The following is a 19,228-nucleotide window of genomic DNA, read 5'->3' on the forward strand; positions in this document are numbered from 1 at the left end:
CATCTGTCACACAGCCCAAGTCACAGCACCAAAGGAAACCACAAACTCCTGGAGTAAGCCAAGACTGTGGAAAACCACATATTTAAATGATGGAAAACTGGCATTTCAGCGATAAGGATCATGCTAAAAACATACTAGTAAGAAAATCCAGATGCACTTCAACTGCATGTTTCTCCACACCAGTAAAAAAGTAATAAAACTGCTGTACTTTCTGGGAGGATTTGGCTTCAAAACAGATCAGCAATGTTTAGTGGTCTGTTTAGAGCACACCTATGCTCATGCAGCTACATCTATTTATATATATTCTATAATTAGATCAATCCAACAAAATGCTTGTTCCAAATTAACAGCTACTCAGTTTCCTTTTTTAATGCAAACACTGATCTCAACACTCAGCTGAACTATTTTGATCACTAAATATAAAATCTTACTTCTGCTTTCTCTCCTTCAGTGGTTGCCTACTACACAAATTTCCATTTTGATTGAAATGTATGCAAAGAAAAAAAAAAATAGAACCACACAGTATCAACTCCTGAGCACAGGTGACCTCTCTGAGCTGATACAGGAAAACATCCTTCTGCTGTCACAAGCTGCTTGCATCGCACCACACCCTGTACAAATTCTGAAGTAAAATTTAAATTTAAAGACTGAATAGTGTACACATTAGGCCAGTTATCAAATACATGAGAAACTAAAACTTGGTTATAATTTGTATCCTTTACAGAAAGCCTCAATGTGTACAGGGAGATTTTCACAATCCTGCCTTTAAAATACAAGCTAATGTCAGCTCAAGCAAAGCAGGCCCTGTAAGGCAGAGGTTTATTTTGGAAACTACATTGAACAATATTTTTCTGTTACTTCAGAGGAACTAAATCTCCATAGAATTGTAACTTTAAGAGCAGGACATTTAGAACTTGCAGCCTCCTGATCAATTTTTGCAATTATCAGTGTATTTAGCAAGTTGGGTGTGGCAGAATCCTAAGGGTTAGCTGTTCTGTTACCTTAACCACTTCCCAAAGAGGTAGGGGAGAAGGAAAAAAACCAAACCCAAACACTGTGTTGGTTTTTTTTTCCTGCTAGTCTCAGAAATTAAAATACACCAGAGGAATTAAAATATCAGCATGACACTTTTGAGCATAATGGCTAAGCCTGCAATAGATGGATCTTACCTGACAGTTCTGTCTCCCTGAGTGTTTTCTGTCTTGCTGGCTTTTAATTACTGAAGAAATTAAAAAGTCTACTGTTAGAAATTTTTCACTCCCCACAAATTCTTCCAAAGTGTGATAATCTTGTTATCACCAGTAAAATCCAAAGTCACTTTCAATCATCTTTCCAAAACCTACAACCTTCTCTCAATCTACATCCTGATCTTTCCCAGATAATGTCATGCCCTCAGTTTAATTTTAAACAGCTAAGCTGTTGTAGAGCACTTCACTGCTATATATAAAACCATAGTCAGATGAAACAATCCATAAAAATTAATAACTAAGCAGTCAAAATGGCAGTTTTAGCATAAAATCTTTTCACATGGTCCCTCACTCTTTTGACACTTTTTCTTTACTCTTTTTGTTTAATGGAATTCACCAGTAGTCTATATACAGAGGACTCCTGCTGGAATCTGAAATTTCACATGCTTTGCATTAACTCAAACCATTTACTACATTAAACTCCTACTAAAATCCCTTTTTGCTGAGATCAATGAAACGCACTCTAAGTGTAAATATAAAACCAAGTGAATATGTTCTTCAGACATTGATTTACTTTTTTGTTTCATCCGTTTATTCAATTTTCAGTATCTTCAATTTCATGCAGCCATTTTCAAAAATGTTGAGTGTTAGAAGAAATGTTACAGGGCTCAAGGATTACCAGTTTGCTGACCTCTCAATCAAACATCTTCCTCTAACAGGACCGACTGAAAGAATCTGTTGAGTTGTCTCTGCAGCAAAAACTGCCCATTTTTCCTGTAAAACTTTTCCCAGGACTTGAGACAATGATTTTCAGAAGACATAATCTCCCTTCTCTTTGTAAAATCGGACAGCATTTAAATTCTCTAATATAGCAAAAAAATTTCTCTACAATATCTGCAAAATTCTTCTGGCTACTTGTGACGCTTCTCCTATGGTTTTATATTTCAGTGAATTTACTTATGGCTGACTGCACTGTGTGCCATCTGTTAGACAGCTGGAAAAAATTTCCATTTTATTAAGAGGTGCCATGCCCTGCTCCTGGCCAAGTAGCTGTACAGTTTCATCTAGGATTTCATCATTCAGGACAACTGAAAAGTTTTTGCCAACAGTCCAAGGTTTCTTTTCCATCAATTCCATTAGTATTAGTCCATCTCCACTTCAAAAACTGTGCAATGTCTTTAAGGCCAGATGCTATTTCCAACACCACACAATGTTTTCTGGATCCACAACTCAGAAAAATTCTGGGCACAAAAGGCAGAGGTGTCTATCTTTCATAACATAAAACTTCACTTGTTATTCCTGCATAGCTGCCTGGTAAGAAGGTTTCTTATATGGGTTTTTTTTTTGTTTGTTTGTTTGTTTGGGTTTTTTTAATCTTCCATTGAGTTTTGTGCAGCGTATTCAAGGACATTAGCAGAAAATTAACTGACCTGTATCTTTTAATCTAACTGTCTTGAAGTTTGTGTCAATGAAGCTTTTCATTTTCACTAAAGCCCTATGAAACTGCACGTCTGAATTTTTTTTCTCTTTGATTCAATATTCCCCATCTGGCTTAGGCAATCAATGATAACAGCATCAGACCCGAATCCAGTTGTTTCATCATGTGTGTTGTCCTGAGAAATTCAGTTCTGTCTATTAAAGAGTCTCATGTGCAGTCTACACTTGCTGTTAGTGCAAGTGATCTGCAAGAGATCTCAATAGAGATCTCTGACTCCACACTAGATTAATGTCAGTCAGCCCAGCCATTTGCACATCACATGGACCATGTGGCATTACAGCTGCCCAGCTGCTGTGTGTGTTGTATGCAACCCTGAGAAGTAGTTCTCCATCCATGGCCCCATTCTACACCATTCTGTGCTCACTAATATATGGGAACATAATTGGAGCAGCAAGATTTCATCCAAACCCTTCAGACGACATTCTGGCCACATGAAGCATTTCCCCAGGCTTGAAAGGCATGAACCATGTGTGCTGCAAATGTGTTCCCCATAAGAGAAGCGTGCGGTTTTGCAGCCCTTCTGCTGCAATCCAACAAGAACTGTTCCCCGGCATTACAGGCAATGTCCCTGTGAGCACACAGGACCAACAGTGACAATACAGTGACAAACCCTGCATGTTCTGTGAACACCCATCTGACCACACACATGCCTGACTACCAAGCCAAGCACTTTTGGAAAGTGGGTTTTTTTTAGTAAGTCCAGTCACATACAGATATTATTTATATTCTAAATCAGTATAAGACGAAGGCATCCAGATTTTTCCAAGTTTGCCTGATAGCTATAAGTGCCTCTTGCCTGCTTCGGTGTTGTAGCAATGATTATCAGGAACACAAAGTCATACCAGAGATCAGACTTCTCTGTTTAATGCAAAAAACATCAGACTCATAGAGGCCTTGCAAAGGCTCTTTGGAGGACCCATGGATGCTGTGCAAATGACAGTAACACAAGAAGCTGGAAGAAAACTTCTGGAGATAAAATATTTGTTGCTAGAGGAGAAAGCAGAGAACAGTTGTAGCATTCCTGGAAATTATCCAAAAAAAAAAAAAAACCAAAATCAAACCACTAATCAACAAACAAAAACAACAACAAAAAAAAGCAAAAACAAAAACAAGCAAGCAAAAAAACAAAAACAAAAAAAACCAACCCCACCTGGCTGGCAAGCAAAGTTCAATAAGCAGCTAAGAAAAAGGGCTCAAATGGGAACTCAAAGAAACTGGGATATTTGGGAAATAGGGATTTTTTCTCTAGAAGGCAACTGAGCTTAACAAAGAAAAGATAAGAATGATTTTCACTGGCACTTCCAACATCACAGGAAAACATTCAAATTGAATGTTACAGATTGATTGTTACAGAAACAGAGTACATGGTTTAAGAGAAGCAGTAATGTCAAGGAGAACAGTGAGTCCAACTAAAGGACAGAAGTTGATTAAACTCAGCTAAGAAGGTTTCAGCAAAGGAAAGGCAGAACAGACTCTCTTTTTAAAATCTGGCAGAGCAATATGACACCATATGAAAGGATACACTCTTCTCTACAAGCCTAGGAAGCTAGATGGAAGAACAAAAATGCCTGTTGTTGAAGCATTATTTACACAATAGTCTTCCTGAAAACTTGGTGTAAAAAATCATCAGCAGAATAATGAAAAAGTAGGAAAAGACTGAAAGCCACACTGTTCACCAGGGACTGGAGAAAGGCCTGTATTAACAGTCTAAGAGAATTAAAAAAATAGTATAAAGTGGCTATGAGCCAAAATAAAGAGACTGAACAGCAAAGACTCATAAAAATAAATTACTTGGAGGACTAGTTATCATGCAGATATAAGGAAAGCTGTCAAAGAAGAAAACACAGCAGATCAAGGGACACTTTAGTGACTCCCAGATGGACTTGCTAAGCATCACAACAGCAGATGGAAGCTGAGACCACAGTCTGTGTCTCATGCACTGCTGAAAAACAAAACAAACAAGCACACAGACAAACCCGCTCATACAAAGAAAGACAAAACAATCTTGACATCAGTCTGGTCTCAAGAAATGGCAAGAACCTGGTCCACAAAATATTGCTACTGAGGAGCTTCTTTATAATAATGACAAAGCTTGTAAAGAAAACCAATGAAAAACAAAACCCAAACACTAAAATTGAAAGGGGGAGCTATAAGCTTACAGATTAAAATCTTTGTAGGTAGCCTGAAGACACTATAAAACTCAAAGGCATAGGGCAAAAGCTTATCAATTCCTCTAAACAAATTGAGAAAGACCAAAGTACAACCAGAATGTCTCAACATCCAAGTAAGGAAGCTTCTAAAATCTATCTTCTGTAGAGAAAAAAAAAACCACCACAAAAAACAACACAACAACCTGAAAGGGGATAATAAAAAAGGATTTAATATAAAGGCTTAATTAATATAAAGACTCTGTAATGCAGGCCATGAAAAGAACTTCTTTGAGAAATTATTTTTAAGAAAAAACAAATAAATAGTGAATTCTTTTTGAAATATAATCAGAAGTCATGGTGTCCTGCTAAAGAACTTCCAAACAAACAGATTATGCAGGTATTAAAAAGAACAACTAGAGAAGAACAGACTGTAGCAGAAGGCATTTTGGTTGTTTGTTTTTGGTTTGTTGTTTTGTTTTTTTTTTTTTATCTGCGCCCATTGTGGGATAATTCTCTTTCCAAAATAATCTATGCAGGAGGAATAAATCAGAAAGTCTGTTTCAAATTGAAGCATTAGTGTAACGCATTACAGACAAAAGCAAAAACATGAAACATAAATTAAAAAATCACCACAAGCAGTCAGGATTCACCAGAAAGGGCCAATAAGACTCAAAGAAGAGCTAAAACTGTAATGGTGGATGTGTAGTAGCATGTAACCTGCACCCAAAAGTTCCCCAGTATCCAAAGACAGACATGTGATGTAATGCCAGTCTCTCCTGGGATCCCTCTCAAAGACAAAGGGAAGTCTCAGCACGTCAGGCATGTAGCAGGAAAAATTGTAACAAACAAAGGTACCAATGTCCTCAGGAATCTTATGGTATATGTTCAAAATACCCATAAACAGTTTGGAAAAGGGCTGAACAGCAGTCTGGCAAAGATGAGGGTCAGCTATGAAGAAACAAAAAAGGATCTCATAAGAGTCACTACAGAGCAAGAAAATAGCAGGTGAATTTCAGCAGAGATGTGTGTGCAGAGATGCACCTCAGACAGAGCAATCCTAACCTTATACACATGACAACAACTTGGCTGGCTACTAATACTTAGAGATATTTGGTGTTTATCACAGCTAGACCCATGAAAACATCACTTTGATGCTCACCAGCAGTCAAAAAACAGCCTGAAATGCAGAACATGGCAAAATAGAATAGAGAAGAGAGAACATCACAGTGCCACCTCAACAATGCATGATGAACGCCATAATTCTGGTTCAATCACCATTTCCAAATGAATGAAAAGGAAGAAAGGATGGTTTTCAAGAACAGTCAAAGCTACAACACAGTGGCTAGATTCTGAAAGAGTAACACTTGGTTTTAAGGTTTCTCTTCTCTGCATGGACTGAGCACAACTGTCCTTTAATCCAGCTCTTCTGATGTTTAAAGCTAGTGTCCATCTCAGCCAAGAGGAACAACCTCCACTGGAGCTATCTGCTTGCAAAGGTGCAGCCAGAACTCCATGAGCTCCTGACCATTCCTACTGTATCACATGCCATGGAATAGAGAACAGACACCTATCCCTACCAAAAACATAATTGGTAGAACCAGGATGTGTGGGCCTCTATATTTCATATTTAAAAATATGCCCCGTGCAAACACCATGCACTCAACCTGAACAGTGAGTGGTTTTTTTTTACACATCCTCATTTGCCACATCAGCAGTTTTCTCTCCCTTGGTTTGTTTTCCATCAATTTGTGTCCTCTCCTCTGGTTAACCACATGTCAGATAAAATCTGCCAGTGCATACAACTCTGTATTTAATAAGCTGGGGTTCAGAGGGCCCAGGAACAGGGTCTGGGAATATGAACAGGACTGCCATGCCTTTTGGTCATCCAGCAGCATCTCAACCTTCTCTTAGGCTGGCAATTATCAAAAGCTTTACTTGAAAACATGTAAGAGCATAAGAAAAGCAGGATGGTCAAACCCAGTCACTAGTGGCTACAACACTCAGCTGCACTTTTAAAATTGTCCTACTCAGTGGCAGTAGCTGGCAGCCACAGAAGATAAACCATGTCCCAGAGAGCAAGGACAGTTAATTACATCCTGCTCCCTGAAGTGTCCCCTTCAGAAGAGGGGGGATTCAGCAAGCAGAAAAGTGAGCAAAAATCTGTACTTTGATGAAACTAATTATTTCAGGCTCCAGAGGTAATTGGAACCTACTCACGTAATTTATTAATTTTTAATGTAAATATAGTGATCAAAATATCTTTCTTGCATACTTTATTCTACATGCATTGGTTCTGACTTCCTCTCAAAAAAGGTGGGTTAATAAGTCAGTTTAGCTTGCTTTTCAGATATTCTCAAAATCCTTCCTTATATTATAAAAACACTATTAAAGAAACTCTCCAATAAATGCAACTACTATTTATACAAATCACAATATATGGAAGAGAAATTGAGTAAAACACTTAGAAAGAATATATATTTTTAAGTTAAATATATTTAAAACATGTCATTGAAAAAGCTCCATCAGCTAAACATTATGGATAATACAATACTTCACAAGACTCAAAGACATATTTTTCAGATTAACTGCACTGCAACACGTACTAAAAGTGAAATTATGGCCTTTCTTGTACCCATACACATTCGTGAAAGTCTGAAATACTCATTTAGATTTGCAGAAGTCAGAAGTACTCATCTGACTCTTGGAGCTATTTAATACTGACAGTTACATATTTTGGCTGTCACTTTTAAATCGAAGCTAAAAGGTGGCTTTCCCTCACCATTTTCCTCCTGACATAATAACTTGAAAATCTGGCTGTAATCAAGAAAAAGTGTCAAGATGCAACTCATTTAAAAGTAAGAATGACAAAATTTGAACCAGGGAGCACATGAGCTTCAGCACACAAGGAAACTGCTCATTTTAAGGGTCTGTTTAAGGAAGAAAAGGTACAGTTAGGCTCCGCTCTCTAATAGGTCTTTTAAAAATACATTTTGCAAGAATATTCCTAAGGTTTAACGAAGAGGCATAATAGGGTAGCATGAAAAACAGCTTTAATATTGAAAGGCACTCCTGTCATTTTGTAATTACTTTTGAAGTGTTTCCTAAGGTTGTGCAATTACATACTAAACACCGTTATTAGTATCGCAACAATGTTCTTAAAGTTTATTCCCCTAAGGATGCTTTCCACACTCTCATGTGTCTCTCAGTTCAACTGACTTCAAACCTAAGATATTTCTTACTTCATTTCTGACTCCACATTCAGGACCCCATTCTGCAATGGCTATTATTTCTACTATGATAAAATTTCAAATAAAGGTTACAAACATGTTAACTTACATTTAAAATATAATTGCCAACTAAAATTTCAGGAGTAAAACTTGAGACTTAATCATAAGAAATAGAGCAAAACAGATTCTGCAAATACAGGCATTTTTGTCTGTATTTGCAGACAAAATGTGTCAGGGCTTTTTCATAAGTACTGTTACCCTATTTCATTAAAGCACAGGTAAGAAAATAATAAAAACCAAAGAAATCAAAACCAATCTGCTAAATTGTTTTATTGTTAAACAGTTTTCACATTACTTGAAGCAACTTTATAAAATCCCACCACCTATCAGTCAGATTTAAAAACTCCCAGAGCCCACTTGTGCAGAAAACAAGCCCCAGTGAGAGCCTGTGGCCATTTTCTGGCATGAGTTATCAGGCTAGGAATCCCCAGTGGGGTTTACAGGACAAGCTACTGGTCTGGACAAGCTCCCCATCCATTTCCTCCTAGGTCTTGACCAGACCAGACAGTTCTCAGACCACCGTGCTGATACAAAGGACCATCACAGTACCTGCAGCAAGGCAAGAGAATCCACCCACCTGCCAAGGTATATGAAGCAACTCAAGTGATTTATGAGGAGCAGCTGAAGGAACTGGGGTTGCCTAGCCTGGAGAAAAAGTTGTTCAGTGGGGGCCTTAATACTTTCTACAATTACCTGAAAGGCAGAGCAAAGTGGGTCTTGGTCTCCTTCACCCAATTACAAAAAAAAGGAAAAGAGGAAACGGCCTCAAATTGCACCAAGGGAGGTTTAGATTGCATATTAGGAAAAATCTCTTCACCAAAAGGGTGAACAGGCTACCCAGGGAAGTGCTAAAGTCACCATTTCTGGAGGTATTTAAAGCACATGTAGACGTGTTACATAGGGACGTGGCTTAATGGTGGACCTGGAAGTGCTGGATTAATGACTGGATTTGATGACTTTAAGGATCCTTTCCAAACTAAACAATTCTATAGGAATGGGAGCACTACCAAGCAGGTGCTGAGCCAAGGTAAAAGAGCATCTGTTTTCCTAACACTTCTCTCAGAGGAAGCAATGTGTCCAAGTCCTCAGCCTAAAATCAGTGTTGCTAGAAAAGGAGCTGGGGGGAATCTTGTCTTCCTAGGATTTTCCTGCCAGACTGACCAAAGTACTAGCAAATTGGAGAAAGACATATGGAAATTTTACCTGGAATTGACGCAATCCCATTTATCCAGTCAGTGAGCAGATCCCCTGTGCCATCCATAGCATTTAGGGTTTTTAAAGGTCCCACAGCACACAGTTCAGCTGTGAGGAGGCAGGTAGAAAAAAGTAAATTCTAACTACTTTTGCAAACCTTACTGAGCAGCTCTGAGAAGCTATTGGGAAACAGAGAGGTGAGCTGGAGCACCTCTCATCCCAGCTGGTGTCTGGTGCATGCAACCAGAAGCCAGTGCTCCTGCACTCTGGAGCAACACCTTCCAGGTAAGAAAACCTCCAAAACTAGAACCATGGATGGTGAAAGAAGAAAATGGTCAGACCAACATGTCATCATTTGTAGTCATTTCCTCTGCCTCTCCCAGACACAAACCTGGGACAGGATCACACCAGAAACAGCAAGGGGCTTTTATATCATATATGCACCACTCAAAACAAGAGTTCTGTGTAGAGAAGAGATAAACCACCCTTTTATACAGGGTGGTAAAACAGACAACTGTGAGAGTAAGTGTAGACACAGCCTCACACTCCTCCGTACAGATGGTGCAACAGTCCCTTCAATTTTCAGCACCACCTGAATCAGGGTCAGTGTATGAAAGTTGTTTATTCAAGATATAAAAAGAAAAGATATGGAAAAGAAAATGTATTGAGCTGTTTTGAGTTTTAGTTTTTTTATCAGGTTTGATGCTCAAAGAAATAAAAAGTCAGGGAAAAAAGGGCAGAACTGTGCCAATTCACTTATTTTTGGATCCAGATTCCCCAAAGCAGAAGTTTAATTTGTTGGTATCTTCTCATCATCACAGGTAAATATGGCTTGAACTGATTCAATTCTTTTTGAAATATGCAGAAGCTACTATGGCAGCACATAATTATCTGGGATCACAGCTCTGCTGTGACTGGGGACGTAGGCACAGAATCAAACACCACAGGTGCTCAGCTGCACTTTGCTCCCCAACACACCCAGCTGCTCAAGAGATTTGCAGAACACATCTATCTGCATGAAGTGTCCATCAGTTTGGAGTCATGCATGGAGCAGCCTGGGAGGCTCCAGTGACCACTACTGTTATAACAAGAAGTTTTCTCAATCACAGTTTAAATGCAGGGACTGTGATCTCTGGCTAAGGTCCTTAATCTAGAACAGCCCTTGAAGGCTCAAAGAAACACATTCACTATTTTGTAGGAGTCAACAAATCAGTTGGATATATCTGTCCACAACAAGGAACTTGAAACCAATTTATAAAAATTTAAGGAAGATAGGCAGGCAAGTATTGACAAGTCCTTGGCAGATCCACTATGAAGTTGCCAGTACAGGATTTGTGAATCCACATACCTGGCTTGAGGCTGATAAAGATAGCAGACAATCAGAGCCCAATCCATCATCGGTCTTACTCCCTTTGCACATCAGTAAACAGCTCTAGTCAGAATGTTATTTATCATGTCTGCAGTAATGATTAGCAGTTGTGGATCCACCATTTTCACCACTTTGAGTCATAATTTGTGGCATTAAATACGTTTTCTATTGCCAAGGTATTCATAAAACTTCAATTTATTAAGATTACAATTAAAGGCTAAGCATTTTTCCAATATTGCCATACTCATAGTTTTATCCAATTCTTGTTCAGAATGTAGGTATTTTTCAATATGAAAGATGAAACAGAGGCATGAAAAGTGAGGTTGCCACCAGCACCTCATTAACTTGATGGCTCTGTTTCCAAACTTGTTAGGGACTGGCACATGAGACCAGCTCTTAGCAGCAATAAAAGTAACCACAGATGCACTGCAAGTGTCATTAGCGAATGAAAGAAGGAGCAGCCCAGACTGATGCAGCACTGAGACTGAAACCAGACAGAAAGCCAGGCAATTCCTGCTTCAGACAGGAAGATACAGCAACCTTTCCTGCCTGACTAAAGAGATAATACTGCCTTTAAAAAGTCACTCTCAGTGAACACCAGAAGGAACATCTGGTAGGGACAGCAATATCCTAAGACCGTATCAACCAACCAGCAACTATAGCTACAAGAATATCCTGCTATATTGTCTAGAGGCAAGAAAAAAATAATTAGAAACATGGGGTTTCCTCATGGAACATTTTAATAGGGGACTTGAAAGCAGAACAGTACAGTCAATTATAACTGGAACTGAGGAAAGAAAAGGCATTGTAAAAACATTGATGTTTATTTTGAATTCTTTCTCAGGTAGGCAGTAGCAGTAGTATGGTAGAAAGAGTTTAAGGAGAGGTAGGATACCACCTGAGCACAACAACCATAGCATCAAGCATGGAAAAAAACCTCTGCTTGTCCTTCAATTAGTGAGGATTTTCTTACTTCATTACTTTTGCTGTTATTTAGCTTTCTTCTTGGGGGAATGAATATATTGGAGTTTGAAAACACTCTTAACAGATGCTTTGGCTTACTTTCAGTCTGCAAGGATTCCAAGGAACGTTTTCAGACCTTGGGTATTCTTGGGCTTTGGGAAAACAGTTGGTGCTCTTAAACTAAAAAAAGCTGTAAATTACATAGGGTTGATCTCAAAAGATATCCTAAAATTGAGAGTACAAGAGGTCTTATAGTATGCCCGTATTATTCCATGCAGTAAGGTTATAACAGAGCATCTCAAGAATACAGATCCAAAATCACATTGTCAGTGTGGTGACCTTTTGGTGTGGATGGATGAATTTTTCAGAGGCAAACTGATGAGATGAGAATATTACCAGAGGTACACATCAGATGCTTTTAGAGAATGATGAAATATGCTAAAACTACTTTTTCCACATGGACCTGGATGACATTTCCCTCTTCATTTCAAGATGAGATTCTGATCATGGAAATCTGGAAGGGCTTGGCTGATGTCCAGCTTTTACCAGAAACAGCAAAAATTTATTTCAGGAATAACACCAATTAGAGGGAAGAAATGGCACACCTCAGTTAAAATCCCATGAGGCTTACAGGATTCTCCTGATCTTCTCCTTGCATAGAAACAGTTCTCTGCCAACCAGGTTGGCAGCCAGAAAGTTTTCACGTACTCCTTCAGAATGAGGCAGCTACTTCTTCTTGGATCAGCTGATGGTAAGTTCAGTCAGTCTGGTGCCAGAAAACCAACTCCTGCAGAATGCACATCTGCCATGCTGCAGGTTCATCCATCTAGTTAATTGTATTCCCTCTTAAGAACCATTGACTACACCCCTTTTTGCTACAGAAGGTATTTGGGTATGTCACTAAAATAGATGTGCACCCAACTTTTAGTTTTCTTGCATTTATAAATCCATAAAAAGGTTTATAAACCTAAACTGAGCCTACTAGCAGGATCCTGAGCTTTTCAAGAACTTCAAAAAAGTGGTTGGGGGGGAAACCAATACCTCTGCTCCACAGCCAGTCCTTAGGTGGCCAACCCAGAACAATCTCAGAGCGCTTTGGAAGAGGGAAGGCAACACCATGCCACGTTGCAGAAGCACTTTTTGCCCAACACATGTCCCCGGTTGGCCAAGGACACCCTCAAGAAACATGCACTGACACACCACAGCCTACACACCAGTAACCACATCTTAGGAGCTTTACAAGGTCACACATGGCAGCGAGAATTTGGGAGGGAGATAAGGGCTGCAGCTAATGTTGACACCACACATCAGGCTTACAGGTCCTGAGCAAGGGGAACAGGCCAGCCTGGGAGCAGCCTGGTGAACCATTAAGTTTTCATAAAAGGAACAGACAGAAGATCCCAACAGGTTTAAATCTTCCCCCACTTCCAACATAAGTGCTAAAAGATTTTGATATCCCTGAACTGTAGGTTCTTATTGAAGCCTTTACCTATGGAGTAGGTACTCTTTAAGTCTCGAAAAATGCATGGATAAAGGAAAGTTGTGGCCTTTCAATAAATTGTGCAATTTGGGCATCACCCTTATCTTCAGAGTTTTTGTTTAATCATGTAAGAAATTAATCACAATTTCAGATATTTCAGGTACTCTCATAATTCACACTATGAATTTAAAAATGGCTCTTTTTTTCAATCTCCTGCAAATTGCAGTTATAAGAGACATGCTCCTGCCAGAGACAAAACTGTTCTGGACACCACTAAAAATGGCCATAAGCTTTTAGTACTAAAAAGGGAGAGATGGGCAAATAATGAGTTTTTCATACATATTACACTGAAAGAACAACACAATAGTCAGAGAGAAAATGAAGCTGACCTCTGGCATTTTTAAGTCCTGAAAGGCTTTCACAGGTTTGGGAAAATAATTTACTCTCTATCGATTAAAGCAGCAGCTAAACATGGATGACTGATCTCATTTTGCCAGCTTGCAGTTCATGCTAGGTAGAGAAACAGAGAGGATACTCTGACATGGGAAATTCAAAGGTTGATATTATCACTACATTATTTAAAATCACAAGCTGTGAATGGTCATCATTCAAGCTGACTCAAGTTTTATATCTAGTGTTTGAGGAGATAGAGTGCTTAATTCCAAAGGTCAAAATCACAATAGCTCTCTGAAACAAAAGCAAAATCTCCCAAGAAACCTCTCTCAGTAATAATAGCAGTACATTGTCTGAAACAAAAGTAATCTGATTTCCAGGCACACTTTGTAAGTAATCTTGTTTACTGTAATTTTGCAACAGCTTTCATAAATTTTTCATCTGAAATCAGGAAGGCTATAGCTTGTATTCTGACAGGTTGAAAGAGCTGAGTAAGTAAAATACATCCCTTGTGTACCTGGTTTTGTTTGGGAACGCTTATGAATGCTTTGCCACATGAAAAAACACAAAAAAAGGCAACTCAGACACCACAATGATATATTTTAACAATCAAATAAGACATTAAAATAGAAGGAAGACGTCCTCTCACTTCCACTGGTTTCCAGTTTTTTTTTTTTTTAAGCAGTGTAGAACACGAAAATGGTTCACATTTCATGAATATCCACCCTAACAATGTCCAATCCCACGTTCCATGTTCTAAGCTGTTCTATGAAGCACAAGCAAGAAATCCAAACTGAGTGTTATAGTGAGTCATTCTGGAGTTTCTTCTCCACAACAGACTTAAGTAATTTTCAGTGAAATCTTAACTGCTTTGTACAAAATCTAAAGGAAACAACTGTTAAGAAATATTTCCCTTAACTTTAGATGCATAGCACAGATCTGCACAGAATCATCCCATTTCACTTCCACCGGGCCTTCTCTACAGAATTAGGTCTTCTGTCAAAACAATCACACCTGTACAAGTTGTGCAAGATGAAAGATAAGGATATTAATACCAGATTTTGTGGCTCAGATACTCCTAACCCCACGTCCCTTGTATATCACCAGGCACAAAAAAATGACTAAAAGTCCACAGCTCTATAAAATATGTATCCTCCATTCAGAAGCAGGAGAAACAGATTTAAACCTTCAGGAATACTTTAATTACACATGCAACCAGAAACTAGACTATAATAAAGCGCTTTTAGGTGAAATTCTGGGCAGAGCTCCAAAGCATTTTGTCCAGCATCCTGTGGCTGGAAGTCCATATAGGCAAGCTTTCTCTGTGCCTGAGGTTACTTTCATCTGTCGACTGGAAACTTGGATGAAGCCCACCTCTTTCTCCACTCACCCATCCAGTTGTTAGCTACAGGAAGATAAAGGCTCAGGAAAACGGTTTTGAAAGCATTTTTTTCCCTCTTCCGGTATGTCTGGAATTCCAAATGCAGACTGAACTATTAAAGTCACTCTTTCTGAAGAAGTAATGCCTGGCAAGATTCAGCCAGCTCACAGTTTTGTTTCCATAACTTTCAGCAGTCCTTCCATCTGGGTCCAGTTTTATGTCACTTTCATTACTGCAAATGATCTACCTCAAGAGATGAAATTACCAAAATAACCACATGCAACTTGTAAACAAACTGCAGACCATACCACCACTGAAAAGTACAAAATTTGGTACTAAACAGTGTCAAGCCCAAATTCTGCCACCTTGACTGTGGGCAAGTACAGTGTACATATCCACAGTTAGCTGTGCCCGACAAACTTCCAATTCCCCTTTCCAACAGTCCCTTCAGCCCTGGTGGGCAAGCACCCACATTAACATACTCGATAGAGGTAAGTGGTCAAACCTGTATTTTGCACACAGAGCTCCAAAATTTAAACCTTTGGACATTAAACAACTGAATTATGAAGCATCACCATTACTAGCCTCACTTTTACAACTGGTTTCTATTTAGTAGGAATGGTTGAACAAAAAGCTTAAAATACAGCCAATACCAAAAGGAAATAAACCATGTATCGACTCAAAGCTTAGCTAATCCTGCAGGCAGCTCCTGTAGGTTTTAAGACAAAAGTTTGGTCAAGCAAGAAAGCAGGATAAGAAAACACTAGCTACAGTGTCTCTAGGAGAATCCATTAGATTATACCGACCTGCTCATCCTTGCCTTTAGAGATAACTAGCTCTGTTCAGTAAACATTCAGTTTTCCAGAAGACCGCAAAAAGACTCTCTTTTTTTTCTTTTTCTTTGTTTTTTTAAGGTAGGGGAAGAGTCTGAGACCACACAAATACCCATTTACTTCAGAAGTATACAGTAACGCCAACAGCCTGCTCTAATCATTAACAGCAAGAAAACTCTGTAAAGGACCAAGAATTTTACTGCCCTCTGCAGCTTTTCCTTTGCAAGGGCAAAACGCCACCCATTTCAGGGGAGATAAACTGATACCGACTGTCACCTGCTGCTGTGACACATTTCTCTTCCTAAAGCCTGGAAACCCCACACTGAGCGCGCAGGAAAGACATCGGACCAACCAAACTTCACCTTCCTTAAAAACGAAGGCTGCGCTGTCCCAAAAGCTTTCTTGAGAAAATGGGTCAAACGCTAGAAAATGATCTCATAGGGGATGAAGGGGGCTAGCACAAGGAGGGGCACAGCCCCTGCTTACTTGCACTAAAAATATTACTTCAGATACAGGTACGGACCGCATTTTTGCGCGGCGATAAAAACCCTGCCACTACAAAGGCCACCGCGGCCAAGCCGCCAGTTGGAAGAGAGCGGAGCCAAGGAATTAAGTGAATTAAACTCGATGCGCTTGTTGACTCAGTTTTCGCTCCATCAGCCGCGCGGCCGCTGCTCCAGCGTCGCCCCTAAATACCGGGCCGCAAAGTTCGGGCGGGGGCTCCCGGGCCCCGCCGCCACCTCGGCGCCTCCTGCCACCAACTTTCCGCCGCAGGAGCCGCAGCACCGGCTCTCGGCCGCCCCGTCCCGTCCCGTCCCGTCCCGCCCCGTCCGCCTCGGCTGCGAGCGCCGGGCGCGGCGATGCCAGCGGGGCGAGCGGAGCGGGGATGCCCGGGAACCCGGGGATGCAGCGGGTCCCGGACCGGGAGGGCGTCTCTTACCAGCCCGGAGGCGAAGAAGACGGCGAGCAGAGCCAGGCAGGTGCCCATCACGATGAGGAGCAGGAAGACGATGAGCGGGTGCTGCTGGCTCATGCAGTAGTAGGACTCATAGAGCCAGTCCCGGGAGCGGGACTGTTCGCTCGCCCCGCAGCCGCCGCCCGCCTGCTCTGCCCGCTCTAGCAGGTAGCGGCGTCTCCTCCTCATCATCATCGCTTCTTGCCACATCGGGCAGAGCCCGCGCAAGTCCCTCAGAGGCGCCGCCGCCGCCGCCGCTGCCGCAGGAGGCAGCCGGGGAGTGGAGCGGGGCGCGCTCCCGCGCGGGAGGCGGAGAGGAGGAGCCGCGGCGGCGGCGGCGGCATGGGCATGGGCACGGAGCGCCGGGATGCCGCGGCCGCCGCGCAGCCCGCCCGGGGCTCGGTGCGCCTCCGGAAGGCGCCACCCCGCACGCACATGCCTTGCCCGGCTTCCCCGGGGGCGGGGGCGGCTGCCGCGCTCCTCCTCGCCGGGGAGGGCAGCGGGCGCCCGCCCAGAGTAAGCGCCCCGGAGCGGGCGGTGCCTGAGCGGGCGGCCGTGGGAGCAGCCGCTGCCCCGCGCCCCTCCGCAGCAGCGCCGGGAGATGCCCCCAGGGTCGCGCCACCCGCCCTGGTCCCTGCCTGCGCGGGGCCGGGAGCCCTCGCCGCCCGGAGGGGCGCGGGGCCGCCGCAGGTGCCGCTCCCGACGGCGGCCGCGGGGCGGAGAGCGCGGCGTGTGCCGCTCCCGGCCCGCCCCGGCCCTGCCCGGCTCCCGCGAGGACGCCGCTGCCTTCCCCAGGGTGGGTGGCAGCACCTCCCGGCGCCGCAGGGAGAGAGAGACATTTGGAGATTGCTTTGGAATTGCTCCCACGGGCGGAGGGCTCTTGCGGGACTGTTTCGCTGGGTACCTTTTCCGGAGGCGGCATCCCCTTTTTAGAAGTCATACGTCGAATTTGTCAAAACGAGCATTCGAGTTAGAAAGAAGCAATGACACATTTGTCCCCAGTTTACCATGTTCCGAAGGATTTGTTTAATTCCTACCAAAGCAGGGATTGGAAAGATGCTGGACATCTAACCCAATAAAGTCGCATATCTGTCATGCACTGCATTTACAGGCAGTTCTGCGTCCCCAGCCCGTTGCTTCCCTGAATGCCCCTCCCCACAGCTGAAGTCGGTCTCTGCCCTCTCTGATCTACCCTCCGGCCCCTGTTGTTGCTTTGTCACATCCTTAAACTCACAGAGCCTGCCAAAACGCTCCCAGGAGAGGAAGACAACAGAGTAACATAGATGTTAACGGGCTTGAATGTCCCAAGGGTGTCTCCTGGCGATTGGAGTGGTGTTAGAAACAAGAGGGACTTGGGAGTACTATGCTACCACAAAAGGTGAAAAACTGGAGCTGACATAAGTGGTCATAAATTGTCATAAATGAGAGACATAGAATAGAGGGCTGACCATTAATCAGGCGGAAAAGAAGGCAGGTAACTAGGATGATATAGACCAAAACTCCATGGACTGCGAACTAATTTACATTTAACAGCTAAATTCTGTGCCACTGATTTTTCTACCCAGAAAAAGAAGAGATGGGTCCTCCTCCACAAGTGTAACAATGCAGAGAAACCAGTAGCACATACAGCTCCAAAGCCCTGTCCATATATTTGCACCTCTTAGATTCCTCAGGTTTTTAAAAGGTTTTTTAAAAGCTTTCCTGCCCCCTGTTCCTCTGAGCTGGCTGCATGGAAGAAAAGCTGCTTGTTTTTCACTCTTCCTTCCCTTGGAGCGCTTTCTGGGGCAGGAGGAACACATAAAGGAGAAGTGGAAAGTTACAACCGCACCCACTGTTTTGGGAGAGAGAGGGTGAAAAACTCTCAAAAAGCAGAAGTGGTAAGATTGAAGGATGAACACAAATCTATGTGGGGAGAACATTCTGGCAGAATTAATTGCTGGGAAGGAGTCAGTAGAGGTGGGTGTGAGAATTTTTGCAACATGAAAAGGCTTTGCTTGCAGTCACTTCAAAAATTATGGAGTTGGCCACCTTCACTGTCACACACACATATATAGTGAGATAAGCATAGGGAGTTTAAAAAAATCAAGAGCCAAACCAGAATTACAACATAAAGCCTCTTGAAAAAGCAGATCTCAGAATCTGGTACTTGAAGATGTTTTGATCTCTCAAAGGCAGAAAGACCAGTATCACATATACACTTCTTAAAAATTCAAGAATAACTCCATGATCCTGTTAGTAGTCACAAAAATGCAAAAGATCTGAACAGGCAAAATGAAAAAAGTTCTCTGTTCCATGTGTACATCCTTGCAAAAGCATTTGAAATGTAGACAGTACACTCATACAGATGGTAGAAGTCGTTGTCTTCTTCCCCCAGCTGATTCTGCTTTAATAACTTTCCACTGCTTTCCACCTCCCTGAGCCTGAACAGGAAAGGCCATTCCAAAGAGTTTTACCATGATGATCATGCCATTTGTTTGTTATTTCAGTAAGATCTTATGCCTGTAACAGCTAATTCCTCATTATATTACTCTCATGCAA

At 41.9% G+C, this 19,228-nt stretch overlaps 1 protein-coding gene across 1 annotated transcript in view; it reads right to left on the reverse strand.

Annotated features, from left to right (window-relative positions):
* The window catches only part of ADCY2 (adenylate cyclase 2), a 203,728-nt gene extending 186,572 nt beyond the window's left edge, over positions 1-17,156 (reverse strand). Inside the window, exon 1 of the mRNA XM_064705535.1 lies at positions 16,676-17,156. Within this exon, the coding sequence (XP_064561605.1) occupies positions 16,676-16,900 (225 nt within the window). The 5' untranslated portion in view covers positions 16,901-17,156. The remainder of the gene's footprint in view (positions 1-16,675) is intronic.
* Between the last annotated feature and the right edge of the window lie 2,072 nt (positions 17,157-19,228).

The sequence above is a fragment of the Zonotrichia leucophrys genome, chromosome 2, assembly GCF_028769735.1.
Source record: "Zonotrichia leucophrys gambelii isolate GWCS_2022_RI chromosome 2, RI_Zleu_2.0, whole genome shotgun sequence".
NCBI classification, from domain to species: domain Eukaryota; kingdom Metazoa; phylum Chordata; class Aves; order Passeriformes; family Passerellidae; genus Zonotrichia; species Zonotrichia leucophrys.